A 21,273-nucleotide genomic window follows, 5' to 3' on the forward strand; every position below is an offset into this window, starting at 1 on the left:
CCAATGAAAGCTAAAAGTGATACAGGGATTTGCCTGGAAAATTTTGTCCGGAGCGCCAGAAACATCTTGGGGTATGACGCCAAGTTCTGCTATCTTAGGTCTGACCAAGGTACGGAATTCACTGGTGGCCATACCCGAGAGGTCTTAAAGGAACTGGGGGCCGAACTGCAGCTAGCTAGCCCGGATACACCGGAGCACAACGGGACGGCAGAACGATTCAACCAAACAATCGCAAAGAAGACAAGAGTCTACATGTTCGACTCCGGTCTCCCAGAGAACATGTGGGACTTGGCTCTGAGTGCAGCAGTTTATGCTTACAACCGAACACCTCACAGGTCGAATGGAATGGAAATTCCGTTGGTAAAATTTGCGCCGCATAAGAATCTCAATATCGAACAACTGAAACGGTTTGGGTGCTTGGGATACATGAAGATTCAAAGAAATTCCGGCCCGAAGTTCAGTCCGTTAGCTCAACGAATTTTTCTGGTGGGATACACAAACACAGGATTTATCCTGATGAAACCTGAAGACGGAAAATTTTATGAAAGCAAAGATGTGAGATTCAATGAACGACTGGTATACAAAGACAGATACCTGAAAAACGATATAGTGAATTGGGAATTAGTTACAACGACAGTTGATAACGACAGCTGGCTCCTGAAGTTCGACGAAGAGACGGAAGAAAGCACAAAAACGAAGGGAGAAATCGTCAAACGAAAGAGTGGATGACCGCCGAAAACATCTGGTTCAGGAAATACGGAAGAGCTCTTACCAGCAAAACGACAGAAGCTAATATATGACACCAGTTTCACAGGACTGCAGGTGCCCCATGACTCAAATAATCAAAACAGATTTGGACAGGAAAATTTTAACGAAGAAGACTGCTCTGTGGATCTAAATCAGGATGAAGTATATCATGCATTGTTAGCAGAAATTTACAAAGATCCAACCAACTACCAAGATGCTCTGAAGAGCAAAAACAACACAGAATGGCGGAAAGCAATAAAAGAGGAACTGAAGTCGATGAATGACAACTTTGTTTGGAAAATTGTAAATAAACCAATGAGTGATAGCAATGGCAGAAAACCAAATATAATTGACTCCCGGTGGGTTCTGAAAAGGAAAGAAGACAACTCTGGAAACATAAAATATAGAGCCAGGTTAGTGATCCGTGGATTTAAAGACAGAAACCAATATGATCTGATGGAAACTTATGCTCCAGTCTCAAGACTAGCAGTGATTCGAGTCTTACTGGCAGTCATAAACAAATATAACTTGGAAACACGACAGCTTGATGTAAAGACTGCCTTCTTGAATGGTACATTGAATGATGATATATACATGGAAATACCTGATGGTGTTCCGTGTGCCCAAGAGTTGAGAAAAACCAAAGTGTGCAAGTTGGAAAGATCCCTGTACGGTCTTAAAATTAGTCCCAAACGCTGGTATGAGAGGTTTTCAGAGACTGCTACAAAAATAGGACTCCAGGAACACCCAAGTGAGCCCTGTCTTTTCATATGGAGATGTGAAAGCAAATTTTTATTTTTGATTTTGTATGTGGATGATATGCTGATGGCAAGCAACGATGTCGATAAACTTACAGAAGTGAGTGATAAACTTAAAGCCGAATTCGAAATGACAGATCTAGGGGAAGCAAACAATTTTCTGGGAATACAAATCGACAGAGACAGAAGAAATCAAATCATTCGTTTAACACAGGACAAATATACGAACAAAATACTGCAGAGGTTTGGTTTCGACAATGCACGACAGTGCAGGACACCTATGGTGACGAGACAAGTCATAAATCAGCAACGAAGAGACAGAGAAGAATCTGGAAACAAAGAAGAGCAAAGTGTGAATAGGCCAGAAGATTTCCCATATCGAGAAGCAGTCGGCAGTTTGCTGTACTTAGCAAACACTGTTCGACCTGATATATCTTATGCAGTGAACGTATTAAGTAGACATCAGATCAATCCCACAGAAGAAGATAGACAAATGGTCAAGAGAGTTTTCCGTTACCTCAATGGAACCAGAAAGAAAGGACTGACTTTTAAAGGAAGCACAGAAATCATGACGGCTTATTCGGACGCAAGTTTCGCAGACTGCAAAGATTCGCATACGACGAGTGGATACGTCATAAAACTATTTGGCGACTCTGTATCTTGGAGAACGCATAAACAAACTTACGTCTCGTTGTCAACCTGCCAATCTGAATACATAGCTATGAGTGAGGCATGTCAAGAACTCATGGCTCTAAGAAACACTTTGACAGCAGTGCTAAATATCTCACTCTATCCTATGACTGTGTGGTGTGACAATAAAGCAGCCGAAGCCAGCGCCAAGTCTTATGGAGGAACTAAACTCAGACACATGTCATCAGTGCGAGAACATTATGTGAAAGAATGTGCTAAATAAGGGTTCATAGAAATCAAGTGGATTGCCTCTAAAGAACAGATTGCCGACATTTTTACTAAAGCTTTACCGATTGAATTGCATGAGAAAATGACTGCAAAATTACTAAATGACTGTTAGAACTACATGACAGTTAATCTCGTTTAATCAAAAGAATCTAATCCTTATGGTTTGAATTCTGTTTTTAGGTAACAACAATCAGTGAGCAGACTTCAAAGACCCGAAAAACAGCGAGATTAAGGCTGACCCATTGATACATTTCATTTATTACTTTTACATTACTTATTTCTTATAACCGTTCAGAGATAGGCGCTCCATTAAACTGAAGGGAGTGTTAGAATAAGAGTTTGTATAAAGCGCCATCTCTGCTATTATATATGTACTGTGCATACGCGAGCCCCGATGCTGCGCATCAGGCCAGTTCAGTTGATCGCTAGTCTCTAGCCAGTTAAGACTTAATCGTAAGAACAGTTTGTAAAGACGGTATTACGACAGTTTATTCTAAATAATAATAATTCTGATTTCTCTCAAAAGTGTTTAGTGCTTTTTCCTTATTGTTATCCTTTCTGGCTTATTTCCCGAATCCTGAAGGCCTCACGCAGTGGATTAAAAATCTCAATAATTTTAAAAAATGGAAGATTTAAGTGATAATTGTCAGGGTTACATAATGGAAAGCTGATCTCTGACTTAATAAATTCTTTATTCGAATTTTGACGCTGCCGTTTCGTTATTGATAAATGTTCTACGTCTGTTTCTTAACACCTCAAATTTTGTTCATTTTAAGTATTTGAACTTTTCCTTCCAATTCCCCCTCTTTCAAATATAGGCATTGTCAAAACTTGTGTGAACCCTAAAGGTGGTTTTTCGTCAACTTTCTTAAGTTGTAACATGTTTGTTAGCAACGTACTTCGATGTCAGATGGCCCTAAAAAGTACCGGTGAACTAAACTCTTCTTTGACTGAAGTTTTCAGCAAACCTCGATACCAGAGGGTGATCTTCTCTGGCCTGCTGTTGTAGCACCAGGCTGATCGAGAGGAAAACTACAACGTTTGAACCGCTGGAGCTAGTTGTTGAGCTTTTTCCTAACGTCTCTTGTTGTGACGCCAAAGACGTTGATGTCTAAAGTACCTTCTTGTTTTGCAGAGCTCAGTTGTTTTGTCGTTCTGGTGATCTAAGGTGGGGAGATCGGTTCGTGATGCCTGCCTGTTGGAGTCTGTTCGAAATCGAACTCAGTAAGTTAGTGGACTGTATATTTATTTTTTATCGCACGCCGGATTTGGGGGAGCGTGAAAAAGGATGTAATTAAAGGACACTATAATAAATGCACAACACACTTTTAAACACTTTAGCCGTTTATTATAAAAAAACAATCTCTCTATTTAATTCTAGTTTAACAAGTAATAATACTTGCTTACATGCAAGATAAAAAAAGGCAGAACTAATTTTTGAGTCAAACTGAGAAATTACGTGTCAATCTAAATTGTGAATCGTTTTTCGTTACAATATCTTACATAAAACGCTACACGTGAAAATTATAACACGAGCGCAAAGCGACTTACCGAAAAGGGCGTTTGAGGCTGACTAACGATAACCACAGCAGCAGCAAGCTGCTGGACAAAGGTACGTATAAAACAGAGTCTATTGGTGTATTAATAGACGCGCGCACGCTTATGATTGGCCCTTATAGGTAAGAGAATATCCTAAAGCGCGAGATTTCAAATCTCGTAAACTAAATCTTCTATTTACATCAGTACAATGTTACTGATGTTGCACAGAGTCCGTCCCGTTTTCTCAAGTTTATTTTTCCTTCATAGCTGTTAAGTTCACCCAATGCAGACCTCGGAGAAGATCGATGATTCCTGGATGCTTAAATTTAAGAAGGTAATGTGGGGTCATCAGTTGTTAAGGTTCCTAGCTTTGTGACGAACAACACCGCTCGTAACGTCTGCCAGTAAATAAGTGACTTGGATTCAATAGTAGCTGGCTTTATATAGTCTTTTAGTCGACAAATCGCTTCTGAAAATAGTAGTAAAAATTTGTTTGTTGGCCAGCTAGTTTAACATTAGATGGCCCATAAAGAACCTATGAGATGGATGTTTAAGTAGGAAACGTTAATACTTATGATGGTCTTAGTAAAAGCCAGTACTGATACTTGAAGCCATTCTTTATATACATTTTTGATAATGGAGAGCTGGCTGCGGATAGCTTGACTCTTACCTTTGGAGCATTTGCGTACGGAGGCTGTGCAGAAGGGAGGTACGCCGCCACAGTGGGCAGAAATGGTTTTTTTCGTCCAAAAATTAAATATCTCAAGAACGAAGACAGATAGCAAGAAAATTCTTTGTGAAGCGTCTTTGTCATTAAACTTAGAATATAGAAAAGTTATAAACAATCGTCTTAAATGATTTTCCAACCTACAAAATTTGCTTAAGAGATAGATTTTTTCACGAAAAATTAGAATATGGCTCGAAAAAAAAATTGAAATATAGTCCTGGGTAGAAAAAGAGTTTTTTCAAATATGTTTCTGCCAAGTATGATATTTTAAAATTATTTAAACCCCTGAAACTGCTTCACATAATCTCAAATTTTCCAAAATGTAGAAGTACGCTACTTTATTGTATAATTAGATATTCAGGTAGGCCAAAAACCCAGATAGCCGAAAAATTCTTTTAACTTTTACTAATAACTTTTAACTTCTAATAACTTTTTTACTTGATATAGACTATGAAAAAATATAAAGATGTATGTACGGCTCTTGTTAAACTTCAAAAATTTGTTCAAACACAGATTTTTACGCAAAAAATTGAAAAAACAATCAAGAAAATTATAAATAACTAACGTCAGACAAAGTATAGGTATTTTTTTATATGTTTACACTCAAAACCATATATTTTTTTTCTCATAGCTACTCGACATAAACTAAAACAACTTAAAAATCTCAAATATGCCATTTTGTTTGTTTTGCTAATACGTAGTTCTAAAACACCTTTACATAGAATTAAAATTTTTCTTGTGTCGTTATAGTTACTACTTTAAAATCTGAAATTATTCAAACGATTCATGAAAAGCAGCTCTTTAACCTTAAAATATGTTTCAAATCGAGACTTTTCCATGTAAAATATGAAACTAATCAATCAAATAGTAAGTATTACATTTTGACTATAAAATATTTTATGCATGCTGTTGCCAAAACGCAGTACATCATGCTTAATTCAACTCTAATAAATACTCGACATAACTTAAATAACCTGAAAACACAGAATCTCTAGGGTCATTTAATTCATCAATACGTAGCTCCAAAATATCTTTGTATTGCATCAAAACATTTTTGCTAGCCTCTCGGTAAGTTCTACGAAAATACAAAAAATCAAAACAATGCATTTACAACAGCTTTTTAAACTTATAACTTGCTCTAGCAGCTGATTTTCTAACTAAAAATTGATGAACTAATCAAACAAATATAAATATTGATGTTTAGGCCAATAAAATTGTATATTGTGTTTGATCCAACTCCTTAAGTAACTGGACGTCCTTAACCCCACCTAAATACGCCTAATAGGGAGAGACTGGGTACGGTTGTGCCAATTTTTACTTGAGAGTTCGTAACTTTGAAAGTATGACACTCAGTGGGATAAAAATTTCTGGGCATAATATATTAAAGACTCCTCTACATACATGTACAATAATGATGACTGCAGGTACAGCCGTTTAGACGTACGAGCTGTTAAAAAAAATATATTTCACAACCTACCACACCCCAAAGACGGTTGTGACAATGCCTGGGGACGCACAGAGGACCTTTTTCGAATTTTTTTTTCCGAAATCTAATATCTCATGAACGAAATAAGATATTGACACGATTCAAAATGGAAATTGAAGCTTTTAGGCATAGGAATAAAGGAAACATATTAAGAAGTTATGAGAATGACATGTTACAGTGTACCGTCTATTTAAAGTTGGTGCTCTGATGGAAAAGTCCTAATATTATGATACTAATTAGCTTGTAAGAATAGCAGACGATACATACAAACATACAAAGCATAAATTTTTTTGTATTTTTTGCTGCCCTATCTTAATTTCACCCTTACAGCGTTATATAAATCAAACATAACCTCAAAATTTTAATTTGACTTCAAAAAATCGATTTCTTAGTATTAAAACTTGTGTTTATTGTGTTCATACTAATAGTATAATAAAAAAAAGTACTGTTCAAGACTTTCAATATAGTAATCTAGTGCATACATTAGAAATGACTTCAAATTACGCTGTCTTGGAAAAATGAGACCTCGACATAACCTCAAATTTCTAATTTCACTTCGAAATATCGATTTTTTAGTATTAAAACTTGTGTTCATCATTAGTATCATAGAAAAAAGTACTGTTCAAGACTCTTACTGTAGTAATCTAGTGCATACATTGAAAGTGACTTCAAATTACGCTGTCTTAGAAAAATAAGACATCGACATAACCTAAAAAAAAAAATAAAAAAAAGAGAAAATCGACTTTTAGTTATGATTCTTACCTATAGTGTCACTTCGATGTAACAAAATTTCTATTTACAAATACAATGCATAGAATACTGTACAATGATTGTTACAAACTTTAAATGAGGATGTTCAAGAAACGTAATGCCCAAATGTCATCTTGAAAAGATAAGTTTAATTGAAAATAATTTGTTTTGTAGTTTTAAAATCATCACTAAGGAATAAAATGTGCCGTTTTGTGCGGATTCTGTGAAATTCTTCGCAATCCAAATTTTTACAAACAATTTTGATCGTGACAATAAAAAAAACCCGATTTAATCATAAGAATACAACTGAATTTGAAACAATCTATTGTACAGTGTTGCTGCATATTATTACCATCCCCGTAGAGGAAAAAAATGCTGTATATAAATAGAATAAATAGAATGTTACTTAAACTTTGTGACTACCATAACACAAGTTGCGTTAATAATATCAATTTCTAATATAACCTTAAAAATTTTATGTTTATCAAGAAAATTTGTTTTTCGATATTGACACTTGTGATTGACAGCGTAATTTGAAGTCATTTCTAATGTATGCACTAGATTACTATATTGAAAGTCTTGAACAGTACTTTTTTTTATTATACTATTAGTATGAACACAATAAACACAAGTTTTAATACTAAGAAATCGATTTTTTGAAGTCAAATTAAAATTTTGAGGTTATGTTTGATTTATATAACGCTGTAAGGGTGAAATTAAGATAGGGCAGCAAAAAATACAAAAATTTATGCTTTGTATGTTTGTATGTATCGTCTGCTATTTTTACAAGCTAATTAGTATCATAATATTAGGACTTTTCCATCAGAGCACCAACTTTAAATAGACGGTACACTGTAACATGTCATTCTCATAACTTCTTAATATGTTTCCTTTATTCCTATGCCTAAAAGCTTTAATTTCCATTTTAAATCGTGTCAATATCTTATTTCGTTCATGAGATATTAGATTTCGAAAAAAAAAATTCGAAAAAGGTCCACTGTGGGACGGTTCTGACAGGTTAAAAAATACATTAAAACCGTTTTCAATCACTTTTATTGTATTTTATGTTTAACATAATGTAACAGTACCTTTTTTTGAAAAGTTCAACATTAATTTTTAATTAAATGAATCAAATTTGGAACATTTTATTGCTTATATCTACTTTCGAAAAGTATGATTTATTACTATTGATATTATATACCCAAAGTATATATCCGCGTAACGTAGTAGGTATTTTGACAACCGCTGTTCCTGCTTTTTGGAAAAGACTTTGTTGTGAGCAACGCAACCTATACTAATGCTGCCTCCGTTATTGCAATTTGCATTGGCTGTATCACGTTAACGAACGTATCGCAATAATTTTATGTGATTTATTTGGTGCATTTCTGCAGCTTTTCGTATAGAAATCCCCTGCTTTGTATCATCGTATGCCTTTCAGCATTACACGCACCTCTTTACGTTCTCCTGAAACGCTCACGAGACATCTGAAAAGAAAAAAACTAATTTTACTTGTGTCACAACCGTACCCAGGCAGTATGACACAATCGTACCCACTGCACTCATTCGAAAAAAAAATTACCATGTAAACACAACATAGCTCACATAAAAAGTAACCACTGCTTTTTATGTAATAATATGTATCTTGTAACGAGGAAAAATACTCATTGCTCGATATATATAGATACAGACACAATTGCAAAAAAAACTTTAAGGAAAATACTTAAATTTCACTCCCCAAAAGTAATGTAAGCCTCTGCTGTCGTTGCTATCACACGACAGCTGATGCTATACTGTGAAGCACAAGTTGCCCAGCACTCCACTCCTCATCCCCTCTTATATTTGGCGGTTCTCTCTTACAGTTATGCCAATATGACCACTATCACAACCGTCCTTTGGCACAACCGTACCCAGTCTCCCCCTAAGCATAATATGGTGGAATATTTTTTTGAATTACTTTTAATGTATTTTATAAATAGTATAGTGAGAACTTCTCAAATACACACACACATGCGCGCGCACGCACGCACACACACACAAACATATATACATGCAGAAAATAATCATTGAAATTTTTACCGTAAAAGCAAGTCTAATCCTGGGATATTGTGTGGATACGTGAATTTTTACCATAGCGGTACAGGATTTTTTTTACTGTAGTTCACGATAATTTCTTAAGGGATGATAACTTCGGAAGGGAGGGCAGAGAGTAGATGTTTGGCTGTTTGCTGCTGGGGTTCGATCGAGTCTTTCGATATCGCGATCAAGTTCAAGTTTTTACTGTCATATTTCCTTAGAAATTATGGAAACGTGATAAAAATGTTATATACCCCCCCCCCCCCCCGCAAATAAAGTGACAGTCAAAACTCGATCTCGATCGTGATATCGAAAGACTCGATCGAACCCCTGCAGCTGTCTAACCTAGAAATTCAGACCCCAAATACAAAAACTAAATATGTGACTAGCCGACGAATGAGACAGTTATATACTCATATTCCAGAAAACGTGTTTGGGATCGAACGGGCAGTCCGGATTGGCCGGACCGTCAGGACGATTCTGAATTCAAGGAAGCAAATGTCAGAAAACAGTCTTAACGTTTGTAAACGGTCGAGCAAACGTTTTAGCCATGTCAAGACAAGTACTGTATGTATTAGCAAACGTCATATGTTTTTATACTTTTCGTTCCTTTCCTGTGGTTTTATGACAGAGATTAAGGGCATTTAGTGTACGCGAATACAAATATACACCAAGAATCTTGTGGTCTGTTGACTGTTTATAAGGATTATTGTAAGTGTACAAATCTTTTATTGTTCTATATTACTGAGATGTATCGGTTAACGACTAACAGATTCAAGTGTAAATCGATGACGAGATACGTACTTGCTGTAAGCGTTTATTATATCGGTAACTAGAATTAATTTTATAGTGCTCAAATAGTGCATCACAACACAATTTAAGTAAGTATAGTATGCATTTTAGATTATGCACATAAGCCATAAACTATCACTACTGATGTAAATCTAAATAGTCTTATACACATCATTATACAAAATGTATTGAAGAATAGTTGAAAAAAAGTATTCATCTTAAATTCGTTATTCATATACTTGTGACAATTAATATGTGAGTTACGTTGTATAGAATTAAATAAGAGCAGTACATTGTTTTTTATTAATGAGCTTTTTTTGTCTCCTCAAATTGAATTTTTTCATCTGAGCTCTAATTTCTTAAGCATTCATCAACGTTTGAAAAAGAAAACTTTTTTTTTTAAATTTTACAAAAAGATATATGAAAATAATATACTGTAAAATAGTATATTGCATTTCTACAGATTTGATACAAATATGCCTAGCAGTAAATGTGATAGAGATAAGAAAAGGTCGCCCGGTCGTCCAAAAAAGGTTAAGAGAGGTATTCTTAATAGTGGTCGCAAATCCATTAGCATTCATAAAGCAGGAAGAAGCACTATGTATAATCATGCGAAGCAGATTTTAGGTAATCCTAGTTACAACGCTCAAGTTATATGAATTGCTGCTTGAATCACCGAGAAAAAAATCTGAGAATAAGAGAATAGTATACCTGGTAGTAAAGACGATATTCCTTTAGATAAAATGAGACACAAAAATCACGGCCTTAGCTTTTTTGGAAGGAGATATTTCTAAACATAGTTACAAACTACTTGTATCAGATAGCCATTTAAGGAATTGCAATATTTATCCAAATTACAATATCATTCGCGAAGCTAAGGCCGAATGTTATCCTGCAAATTGTACCTCATCTAAAGTTGAAGTTACTGTTCCCCTGCAGAGTATGCTAAACAAAACAGCTGAGCGTCTGGCAGATAGTGTATCGTTGAATTGGACATCCGAAGATCTTTGAAATTTAGGTGACTTATATCCACTTATACTTAGACACATTAAGTTTCCCGAAATGATTCATACAAACTACAAAATGTTTCATAGCCCTTTCAAATAATAGTGAATTGTATGTAAAATACTGATTAGTAAAATTGCATTATTGCCTACATGTACAGCTTAAATGTTATTACACATTTATTCACACTTTTAAATGACCAACGGTATTATAATATATTTAAAAATTGCAGACGTTACGACTGATAATACATTTTTCATATAACAAGAAAATTTGATGAATTTCATTAATTCAATTGGATAGTATTAGGTACATGAAGTAACGCGAAACAAGTGCACTATGTATTATTTCAAAAATAATAATGTACAAAATACTTTTAATATTCTTATTTTAGTATCTAAGGAGAAAGTGTCTAATCATAAATAGCGGCTCCATTTTTTAATAATTTATGAAGATTACAGTTTTCCTCGTGGAAAAAAATACTGCAAGAAATCGATTCTGCATATAACAGTAGTTTTGTTGGTCAAAACAAATTTTGTTTTTAATACTAGGCACGCATAATGTTAATTTCTGAACCTACAAAATCTCTAATCTTTATTGTTATTCATCTGATTTTACTGTCTTAAAAATATGCCTAATTTCATGTATATTAAACTTGAAAACATATGACAAGTTAATTTTTTGATACTCTTTATATATTAGCCAATATTTGATAACGCGCTACCTTCAACTTTACTTGCAAATGTCTTAGCATTATGGATATTGCAACTATCTACACAGTCTAGTATTATTGTTACACCAGAACTTTCAGTTACTTTGAGCTTCGACAGTTCCCTCGGGACATGTCAACCCGCAGCAAGGATATGTATGTCAAGAAAACATTAATGACAAGCCACATCGAACACTTTTCGTGACACGTTTTATTATTACAAGAATACAAAGTCTGCATAATGCAAGTTGTGTATTGAGTTACCCAATGCTACAGAGTATTAGATTTTGTAGACCACTAAGATTAGCATTCGAAAAAGAAGATGATCTATCAATTAAACGGGAACATGAGCGATTAAATGCAGAAATAGCTAATCTTAAAAAAAATTAATTTACATTGTCAAACAATAAAAAAGCAAATGTGCAGTACAATGTTCAACAAATATTGTTTGACGGAAAATGTATTAATAACGTTGTTAACAACACCATAACAAAAAATTTCTCGATGTGTGATCAACGTAGTAATAAATTTGGAGACAGTAACTGCGATTTTACTCCGAAAGAAGAAAATCTACAGAATGGATTAGGGCTGTTACATTGCGAAATCAAATCTTTTGAGTATCGTCTCCGCTTATCTCGTAGAATTCATGCAAAAACATGGGTAAGAACGAGTAAAGTGGAAGGTTTGAAGCATAAGTAATATAATTTAACTTATTTATTTATAGGAGATAAGTAAAAAATCTAGAAGATGACTTTCCTTGCCTAAAAAAATAATTAGACCTTCTTTAGCCATGCTTTTTCTGTTATTATCTAAAATAATTGAAGTAAATGATCTAATTACTCAAAGATTATAAAATTTATTTAGTATGAGTGTAAAAATTCAGATTTCTTAAGGTATGTCCTATGGTAAAAAAAACTTATTTACGAATTTTATGAAAATTGAAGGAGTGATTATATATTATGCCGCGAGTGGGCCTACATTTTTTTAATTTTTCAACCGTATAGTTATAGTAATTCAGAAGTTCAAACTTCTATGGAAAATCTGCAAATTTGATCTTTTTAGCCAAATAACTTTTGGAAGCAATTCCTTGATATATGAAATTTACCACGTGTGCATATAAAATTGTAGGTAGTGAGTAGTAAACTCATGATTAAAATCCTGCATAAAGTTTTCCAGTAAAGCATTGTTATGTAAAGAAATTTGTTGCCGTGGGAAGCACCTTCAAATTTTTTTCATACATTAAAGACTAACATTTATACAGCAAAAGAATTTTTAATGATCCTAAGATGAATTAGAAATTTCAGCAGTCTTGTTCTTATATACAGTCACCCGAAACTATGAAAGTTTTTAATGTCATGTGTTTTTGTCGCGTTTGAAATAAAACTTTTGTCACCAAGACGATCTCGTAACATATTGACCTGATACTCACATACACCCAGTAATTGTTATTATTATTTTTTTTTAATACCTCCAAGAAAGTATTGACCAACTTGCAGAAAAAGTAAAGGAACATTTGCGTATAAAGTTCAACGTGCGAGTAGATCAAGTTATTCAAGGTCATGATACGACCAATACAGGGAACCTTGCTCGCAGATGTTTTGAAGAATCATTGATTCTTGCTGAAACAATTAGGGTCGATAAGACACTAGTGTCAAACATAGCAACTAATCTCCATGCTTTTAAAAACAAAAAACAATTGGATTTGGATGAATTTGAGAGATTTTGTATACAAACATAAAATCTAAACTACACGCTTTATCCGTGGTCGAATCTCAGTCCTACAGTACACAAACTTTTGATGCATGGATGTGAGATAGCTAGGCAATTCAATATACCAATTACATATTATTCCGAGGACGCATGCGAGTCTTAGCACAAATATTACAGGTGAATGACCACATAAAAGTAGATAATGATCAGAAATTCTGTTAAGATTTTGTTCAGAAGATGCTATTCCATGTATAATTAATTTACAGATCATTTTTCGAAGAACGCTCTCGTCAAGATTCACGGTCTCATCGAATTTTGGATACTTTTAACAGAGCAGTATATTTATCAGATCCAAAAATATCCATGGTTAATGCGGAAAAAAGATTGAAAGAGCATGAATTACGCGATTTACTAGAAAGTTTATTAAAATAAATAAAGACATAATAGAAATTCTTTTTCATTATTAGTAAAGAATGTTTTTATTCAAAATTTATATAAACTTTGGAATTTATCCGGGTAACAGAAAATCTAATAATACAATAAAGTAGCGTATTTCCACATTTTGAAAAATTTGAGGTTATGTGAAGCATTTTTAGGGGTTCAAATAATTTTAAAATATCATATTTGGCACAAACATCTTAGTAAAAAACTCTTTTTGTATCCAGGACTATATTTCAATTTTTGTTTTCGAGCCATATTCTAATTTTTCGTGAAAAAATCTCTCAATCAAATTTTGTAGGTTATTCGTTCTTGAGATATTTGAGTTTTGGAGAAAAAAAACCGTTTCGACCCACTGCTGGCAGAAGACTATATCGTTTTTGGATCATTTCCCGTATAACTAACCATTCAACAGTGGTCGAGGAAGTGGGCCTGGAGAATACCTTCTCTGTGGGTATAACGTTAGGAAAACCATTAAGGAGAAGGCCGTTATTGCTGCCTAAACTCTACAGGATTTTTTTCCCTGCCCTTTTGTTATATCATAATCTGCTCTGATAGCACCAGGTTGGATGGAAGAATGGCCATGAAACCTTAAAATGGCAAAGCAGATTGTGCTCTGGCTTGATATCTCCGAGTGTTTTGCCGGAGACGTTAGCATTCAGAACACATTTGAGTTAGTGGGACTCATTAATCATGATGGTTTGAGATGAAGTTTCACGTCAATCATTTGTCCAGTAGAGAAGAGTGTTGTCGGTGGCCGGCATACCCAGCTTCACGATTCCCAGCTCTATGCTTCATGCACTGCCGATGAATGACTGTGGTAATCGGTATCTTGCTGAGGGATATTATAACCAGACTTACTTAATTCTGTTGCAAGAAGCTTCGATTTGACTTCCACGTCACCTAGTGGATCCTACCGAACTATAATGAAAAGCTAGCGTATTTTTGCCAAGCGTTTAGCTTATTCATTGCTTTTGTTATTAATTTTTTCAAGATAAAAACTATACTAAAACCATCTAGGACGTGTCAAGAGTCAGTATGAAAAGTTTCAGCAAGATCGGTTGAGTAGTTTTTGCGGTTAGCGATTACAACGGTTTTGCGACTTTCCTTTATATATTAGAAAAATAACGTGTCAATACTTTTATACGCTATTACTAAGTGGATCTTGGGTGAAGCTAAGAAGGGCCCACTAGTCTATAATATTTTTAATTTTATGGCTTTATGAGTCACCTAATAAATAATATAAACGTTTGATTTGGTAGGATTTATTATTCTTGGACTTTTAAAGTAAGGTGCTATCAATCTAAGACAAAAATAAAAAATTTGTCCTGACAGTCATTTTACTAATCATCTAATCTTGAATAAAGTAAAAAAAATTGTATGCGTGTGTGTGCATGCGACTCGGTGGGTGAGTGGGTGAATGTCGGTATTTGTATCAGTCATATTCGAGGATTCTGACAAAAGACACTGATCCAATATCGCATGTTTTTTTCATTACAAAATACGCGTGGTTTTTCAAGAAAACTTTCTTTTCGCCATCTTTTTTTTTCTCATTTTTATTTTTCTACATATGAAAGCACAATTTTTTCGATAATGTAGTTATTAGATATCTTTTTTTGGGTGTTGTAATGCATCATTTTATTGTAAATCTGAAAAATAAATCAATTCCCTTCAGAATAAACTTTTTTCATGAAAATAAAAAACTTGAGTGTGAATTTTTAGGTGTATGTAAAGTTTACTTGTGCAAACCATGAGTTACATCTCAAGATTTCAGACCTTATTTGATCAAACATAATGTATTGTTCCTATTTTTAGACTTTCATTAAATAGTCGTTTTCTGGGTAAACGGCCCATTTGCAATTATATAATAATTACTAAATATTACTTTTATTGTTTTTTCATTTTTTATTAACTCACTTAAGGGTTTTTTATACATGTTACTTTAAAATCTTCATGTTTTAAATGCTTTTACGTATGTTATCATTAATATATATAGATATTATTAACTCATTTTGATTCTGTGTTAGAAAAAATTAAACTTTTGCAACAGAAGTTAGTTTCGTTAGTATCATTATATGACTAAAAGGTTTATTATAGTTCCACAATTGCATGGGCGTAGTTCATAGTTCAGCAGCTGTTTTAAAACAATAATTAGGTGATTCTAAAATAGAAGTAGTGTTTCAAATAAAATTGATTTCATTATTTACATACAGTACATACAATACAATACATCATTACAATAGTTAATTTAGTACAGTTGTTAAGCTAAACCGTTGAGTTTGTTTTCATGATTAGTTATATTCAATATTATTATGAGTGACACAGTAGTATGCTCAACATAGGCATAAATACAGTTTTTCTACGTTACATATTTCTTTTACAAGAAAAATTTATTCCAAAAGCTTTGTATAAATAATAATTTTTGAGTTAATGGATAACTGATAACTTTATTTACAACAAAAATAAAATTAATTAGACAATGATTTATACCTGTTAACTTTGAATCACAACGTCCTTCAATGAAGGTTACTATTGATAATCAATTTTACCAAAAATACGAACAATAACCTTGTTACATTTTGTACTCATTATTTTACTTATCATTTATAGTTTAATCTGTTTCTAAGATAAATATAATATTTTTAGGAGGGATGAGCCAACACTTTCAAAGTATGTCACTGAAAAGTTGTTTCCGGTAAGTGCTTCTTTCTGTATTTAAAAGTTTTGTGATACATTCGCTTATGGATAAAAAAATTTTATGCAAAGTTATAAAGTTCTGTATTTAATGTAAGTAAAAGTAAGAATGCTAAAAATTGTTTGCTTAAACTTTCATTTCATGGATCTTAAATGACTATTTCGAGTACTTATAATGATAAATGGATTTCTCTGGTTTTAAATTTTATTTCATTTATTTATTTATTTTTTTTTTTTATAACAATGTAGCCAAACTTTTTACCTTTTGACTTGAGAAATCAGTAAACTATCTTAGTAAAAAATTTTTTTTTTAATTTAGTCCTTGATTTAGTCTACGTATTAATTTGAAAATTAAGGAGTTGCGTAAAGAAAAGGTTGTCTTCGTTATAACCTAAAATTTACAGATGAATAGTATCGGTAGAAAAATGTGCATAACACAACACTATTTTTCAAAAGATAAATCTTTCTTACTTTAATAAAGCCTAAAAAATTCTTGAGTTATATGATAAATTCCAAACGAAAATTTCTATCCGAAAATGTCCAAAAAATTATGTCGAAGAATAGTGAAGTACAAAATCAAAACGACTAAAAAATTTATTAAAACAGAATTCTTGTTATAAACGAAGAGAGTAACTAAGTTTTATTATATAAAAATTTATTCTCTTCAATTTTGATAAGTGCTAACGACTTTGTAAATTTTAAAACATAACTCTCTTAGTATATACTCAACGATTCTTGTTTTTTCTACAGCTCTTTTAAAAAATTATATAGGCTTGAATGACTCTGGCCAACAAACAATTGGAACCGATTATGCCACTCTTTGGGGTAGAGTTATGGTAATTCTACAGAGTGGGCACGTATTGTACATTTACCGCTTTTTTTGGATGAACGCTCAAATATCGTTCTCGCATAACAAACATTGCGTTAATTTTGATAAGTGACATTGCTCAGGACAAAATATAATAGTAATCACACACTCAACTGACCAGTGACCTGAACTTATGCTTTATGTACTTACTCTAACTTCAAAACCACTTTACTTATAAATTTCAACTACAAACTAACGTAACATCGTATAATTGAAAAACAGCAATAATCATATAAATATACAATTCACGCACTCTTTTAAAACAGGATATGTTAAATACTATTTGTATACATATGTAGTCACTATTTGCACGTAACGTGATTTTCGTTATGGATTATTAACTAGTGTAAATTTTAAAGTTCCAAAATAATCAGTAAATTTATTGTGTGTTACATTTGAATATAAAATTGTAAGTCAACTAGTAAAATATAAAAAAAAATTATAGATACATTTATGGTTGTATGCTCATATATTTATTACGCATGATTAATAGAAAAACGCTATCACATCAGATACAATGCATATTTACTCTATATTAGAAACGAATGACTTCTGCATGCATTGAACACCCTCTCTTTCGAGTTGGTCACATTAAGTTACCTTAGTTTATGAACTTGGAGATTTGATGTCTCGACACTTGAGCAATTTACGTTTCATACTTTTTAAAGACCTGAAACCTGCAACATCAAAATGACGCGTCCTCCCATCAATTTTTAACGCGTCCAAAGCGGTGAGATGCTGCTCTACTGTGTCTGCTAGAGCCGATAGACCGGCAGAAGTAGCCTTTTGTAAATGCGTTAGGTCGATCAGGGCATCCAGATGCTTAGAAACCAGTACGCGCTTTCTCTCGTAAGAGTCGGAAAGAAGCTTCCAAGCCTTTGGGTAATTTTTTGCTGATAAGGATAAAGGACCAATTTTAGTGAGAGCTTCACTGCGCATTGTGCTTTTTAAATAAGTCAATTTTGTAACATCGTCAATATCTGTGCGAGAACTTACAATTGATTTGAAAGCATTTTTAAAAGAAAGCCAGCCATCGAAATTTCCGTTGAATAAAGGTATCTCAGTTACCGGAAGCTTTGGAAGCTTAGACTTTTCGGCAAAGGTTGAATTAGCTAGCGCGGCAAAGGAAGGATCAACCGGAGGAGGAGGCCGCAGTGCCTGAAGCCGACTGGCGACCTGGAAAAACCCTCCTCGCCAGCCCGCCAACTCACCAAGACGATCGTGATCTGGCTCCAATGATGCCAATTCATCATGATAGTCTTCGTATTTTCTCAACGCATCTGTTAAAAGCCCTAAACGTAGAGCAGCATCATTCGCGGAAACCAACTCGTTATCAAGTGCGGTTTTGGTCTCTAGCAGCTGATTGTTGAATGAAACCCCTTTTTGCAAAATAAGCGCGACGCGCTTTGCTTGAGCCATCTTCGCGAACAAAAGTTATTGAACGCTAGGTTATATTATTAAAAACACTAATGACGCGAGTGGCGTAATGTACAAATGACTAGTAAGGGCACAAGGTTAGGATACCGAACAAAATTTTCAGACGGACACAAGAGTACAGGAAAAAATGGCAATGCAAGAAAGGATATGCTTATAGGGATAAAGGACTTATCTCTTGTATCAAGGTCGTAGTTGGAAGCTGTGCTGAAGGATAGCGAGGCAATCCACCGCTGGAGGAAAGGAGTGGCGTGGTGCGTGGATATGACGGTGTTGATCGCAGGATATCTCGAGTCCGCGAGACTGATAGGCGATGATGTTGTTGAGCCGAAGCAGTGCGCAACGAAGTGTTACCGGAACACCGATATCCTCAGCTCGTGTTGTGGCTCATACCTCACAGGAGGCACCAAAAAATGTAGCGTGGGCGACTATTTAAATTTCAATTTTTATGTCGCAATGAGAGTAAGACCTTAGGGGTAAGCGTCGCTCTCAATATTATTATTGTTTATTGGTTATTTTATGAGTTGTTAGTAGTGATGTAAATAAAAGATATTCATTACAGGAAAACACCTTTCGGTAAAAAATCTGTTTTATTGTTCGTGTTAATATACAAGAATGTGATACAGTCGTTAATAATAACCGATACAGCGATCGTTCTTGTGAGTATGTATGTGAATATGTGTATGTTGCATGAGGTGAAAATGTACCTTAAAGTCGTGAGCTTCGAAAGCTTCCCAAGGGGGAGAGTCTGGTTATGCGAGCTGGCGCTCGGCTTTCTCGGGTCTGCTGGCCAGGCAGGACCGCATTTTCGTCGCCACGAAATAATTTGAGTCTCGCGGGGAGACGATGTTGAAGTGTAATGAGCACCCTCGTTTGATCTCGTTGGGAGACGGTAGAAACTTTTTCGTCGATGACGATGAGACGTCGAAGGAAAAAATATAACGATCCAAAGCTCTAGGTTAGATTGCTAATATCGTGACACGTCCGTTCTGTTCCAAAGCCCCAAGGAAAGTGAAGTTTAACGCGCAAAAAAACAAAAGTCTCGCAAGCCACCGATAGTTATTTTTTATTAGCGATATATGATGATGAAGAAAATAAGACGCGCGTTTTGTTAAACATTTGCCGATCTTCAAAATTCGAACATTTATACTGACCTATGAAACAGAAAGAGCTGATACAATATATCTCCATAGTTATTAAGTCATAACATTACCAAGTTAAAAACGGTAAAGGTCGATTTAGTAAGGATTTCAGTTCTAAAATTTTGGTATTATAGAATTTTGAAGAGCTGGAGATATCTTAGATGTAATTTTTTTAATAAATAAATACAAATAACAGTGCACAGCGTAATAAAAAAAATCTATATGGATCGAAATGGATTTTTTTCCAAAATTCTACATCTATGTGAAGTTGTATCTATTTGTACGACATAAATAGATATAATTTTACAAGAATGTGGCGTTTTAGAATAAAATCTATATCGATACAAATGGATTTTTATTTTTGAGACACCGTTCAGTAAGATATATAGCTCTCTCTCACTCCATAGATAAATTAGGAATGCTTGTCCCCCATCCTACTTATTGCTTTTTCTCCTGTCTACTGCCTAGCTGTTTCCTGTACTGCTCATTTTATGCCTCGCGCTTCTATCGAGGCCACCGCTGCGACGTTAACATTAATTTTTGCTATCTCTGGCACCCTGTCTGTGTACCTGCCATCGCAGTAGTTACCGTATACACAAATTTCATCACTTTTTCTGGAAATACCTCTGTTTTTGCGGTTCAAAGCTGCAACGACTTTTCCACCCATCTGATCTCTCTAACATGGTATGGAAATATAAAAGAAAGTGTTGTATACCGGTAGTTGAAGTTCGTAAAGAATGAATATTTAAAAAATTGTTTAAAAGTAGAAAAAAAATCCAAGCGATGAAAAAACCTTTAAATGCACCATCCATGGCTGGTATATAATTAAGATGGCTGGTATATAACTAAGTAAGAGTTGAATAGCAATGATATATACATAAGAGGTTAGACAATTTTATTTTTGACTCAGTCGTATGTATGAGTAACCATCAGCAATGGAACGAAGATAGTAAGCTGTTGGCGATTTTTTGCGAGATAAACGGATCAAGTTTCATTATTCTCTTGGAAAAGATTTTTTGCCCTTCTTAACCCTAAGATCTCATGTAATTTTTTGGATAGTGTTATGTGATTAACGCATTGAATGTCGGATAATTTGGATCATACGTACTCAGCAACTACTTGTTTTCCCCTTTTCAAATTACAAATCAAGTGGTTTTACTTACTATTGGACTTATCATTTTTTTTATCATTTCTTTGATACTCGCATGTAACCCAAGATGTATAAAATAATTGATCTATACGTCTCATACTAATACTTCTTTTGTCTCTGTCGTAGGTATCTATGCTGCGCTGTCTAAGATAATTTTTCTCTTGCTATATTTTACTCCTTGTTCAAACTTCAGTGGTAATCAAGTCTTTGTTTTACCAACAGTTCATAAGCCTTGCAAACAAATTTTGTGAGGTCATCTAGTAACGTAATGAATAGCAAGATTATCGGGGTAAAACCGTATACTACTGTTACTAGGTAACAAAACGTAAAATT

At 34.0% G+C, this 21,273-nt stretch overlaps 1 protein-coding gene across 4 annotated transcripts in view; it reads left to right on the plus strand.

Annotated features, from left to right (window-relative positions):
- The window catches only part of mRpL45 (mitochondrial ribosomal protein L45), a 243,815-nt gene that overhangs the window by 174,801 nt on the left and 47,741 nt on the right, over positions 1-21,273 (plus strand). For all 4 annotated transcript variants that reach the window (XM_089589961.1, XM_089589958.1, XM_089589957.1 and 1 more), the window contains exon 4: positions 16,299-16,347. In XM_089589961.1, the coding sequence (XP_089446087.1) occupies positions 16,299-16,347 (49 nt within the window). The remainder of the gene's footprint in view (positions 1-16,298; positions 16,348-21,273) is intronic.

The sequence above is a fragment of the Copidosoma floridanum genome, unplaced genomic scaffold, assembly GCF_036245765.1.
Source record: "Copidosoma floridanum isolate Cflo_tuat_1 unplaced genomic scaffold, Cflo_Japanese_pri ptg000011l, whole genome shotgun sequence".
Classification (NCBI taxonomy): Eukaryota; Metazoa; Arthropoda; class Insecta; order Hymenoptera; family Encyrtidae; genus Copidosoma; species Copidosoma floridanum.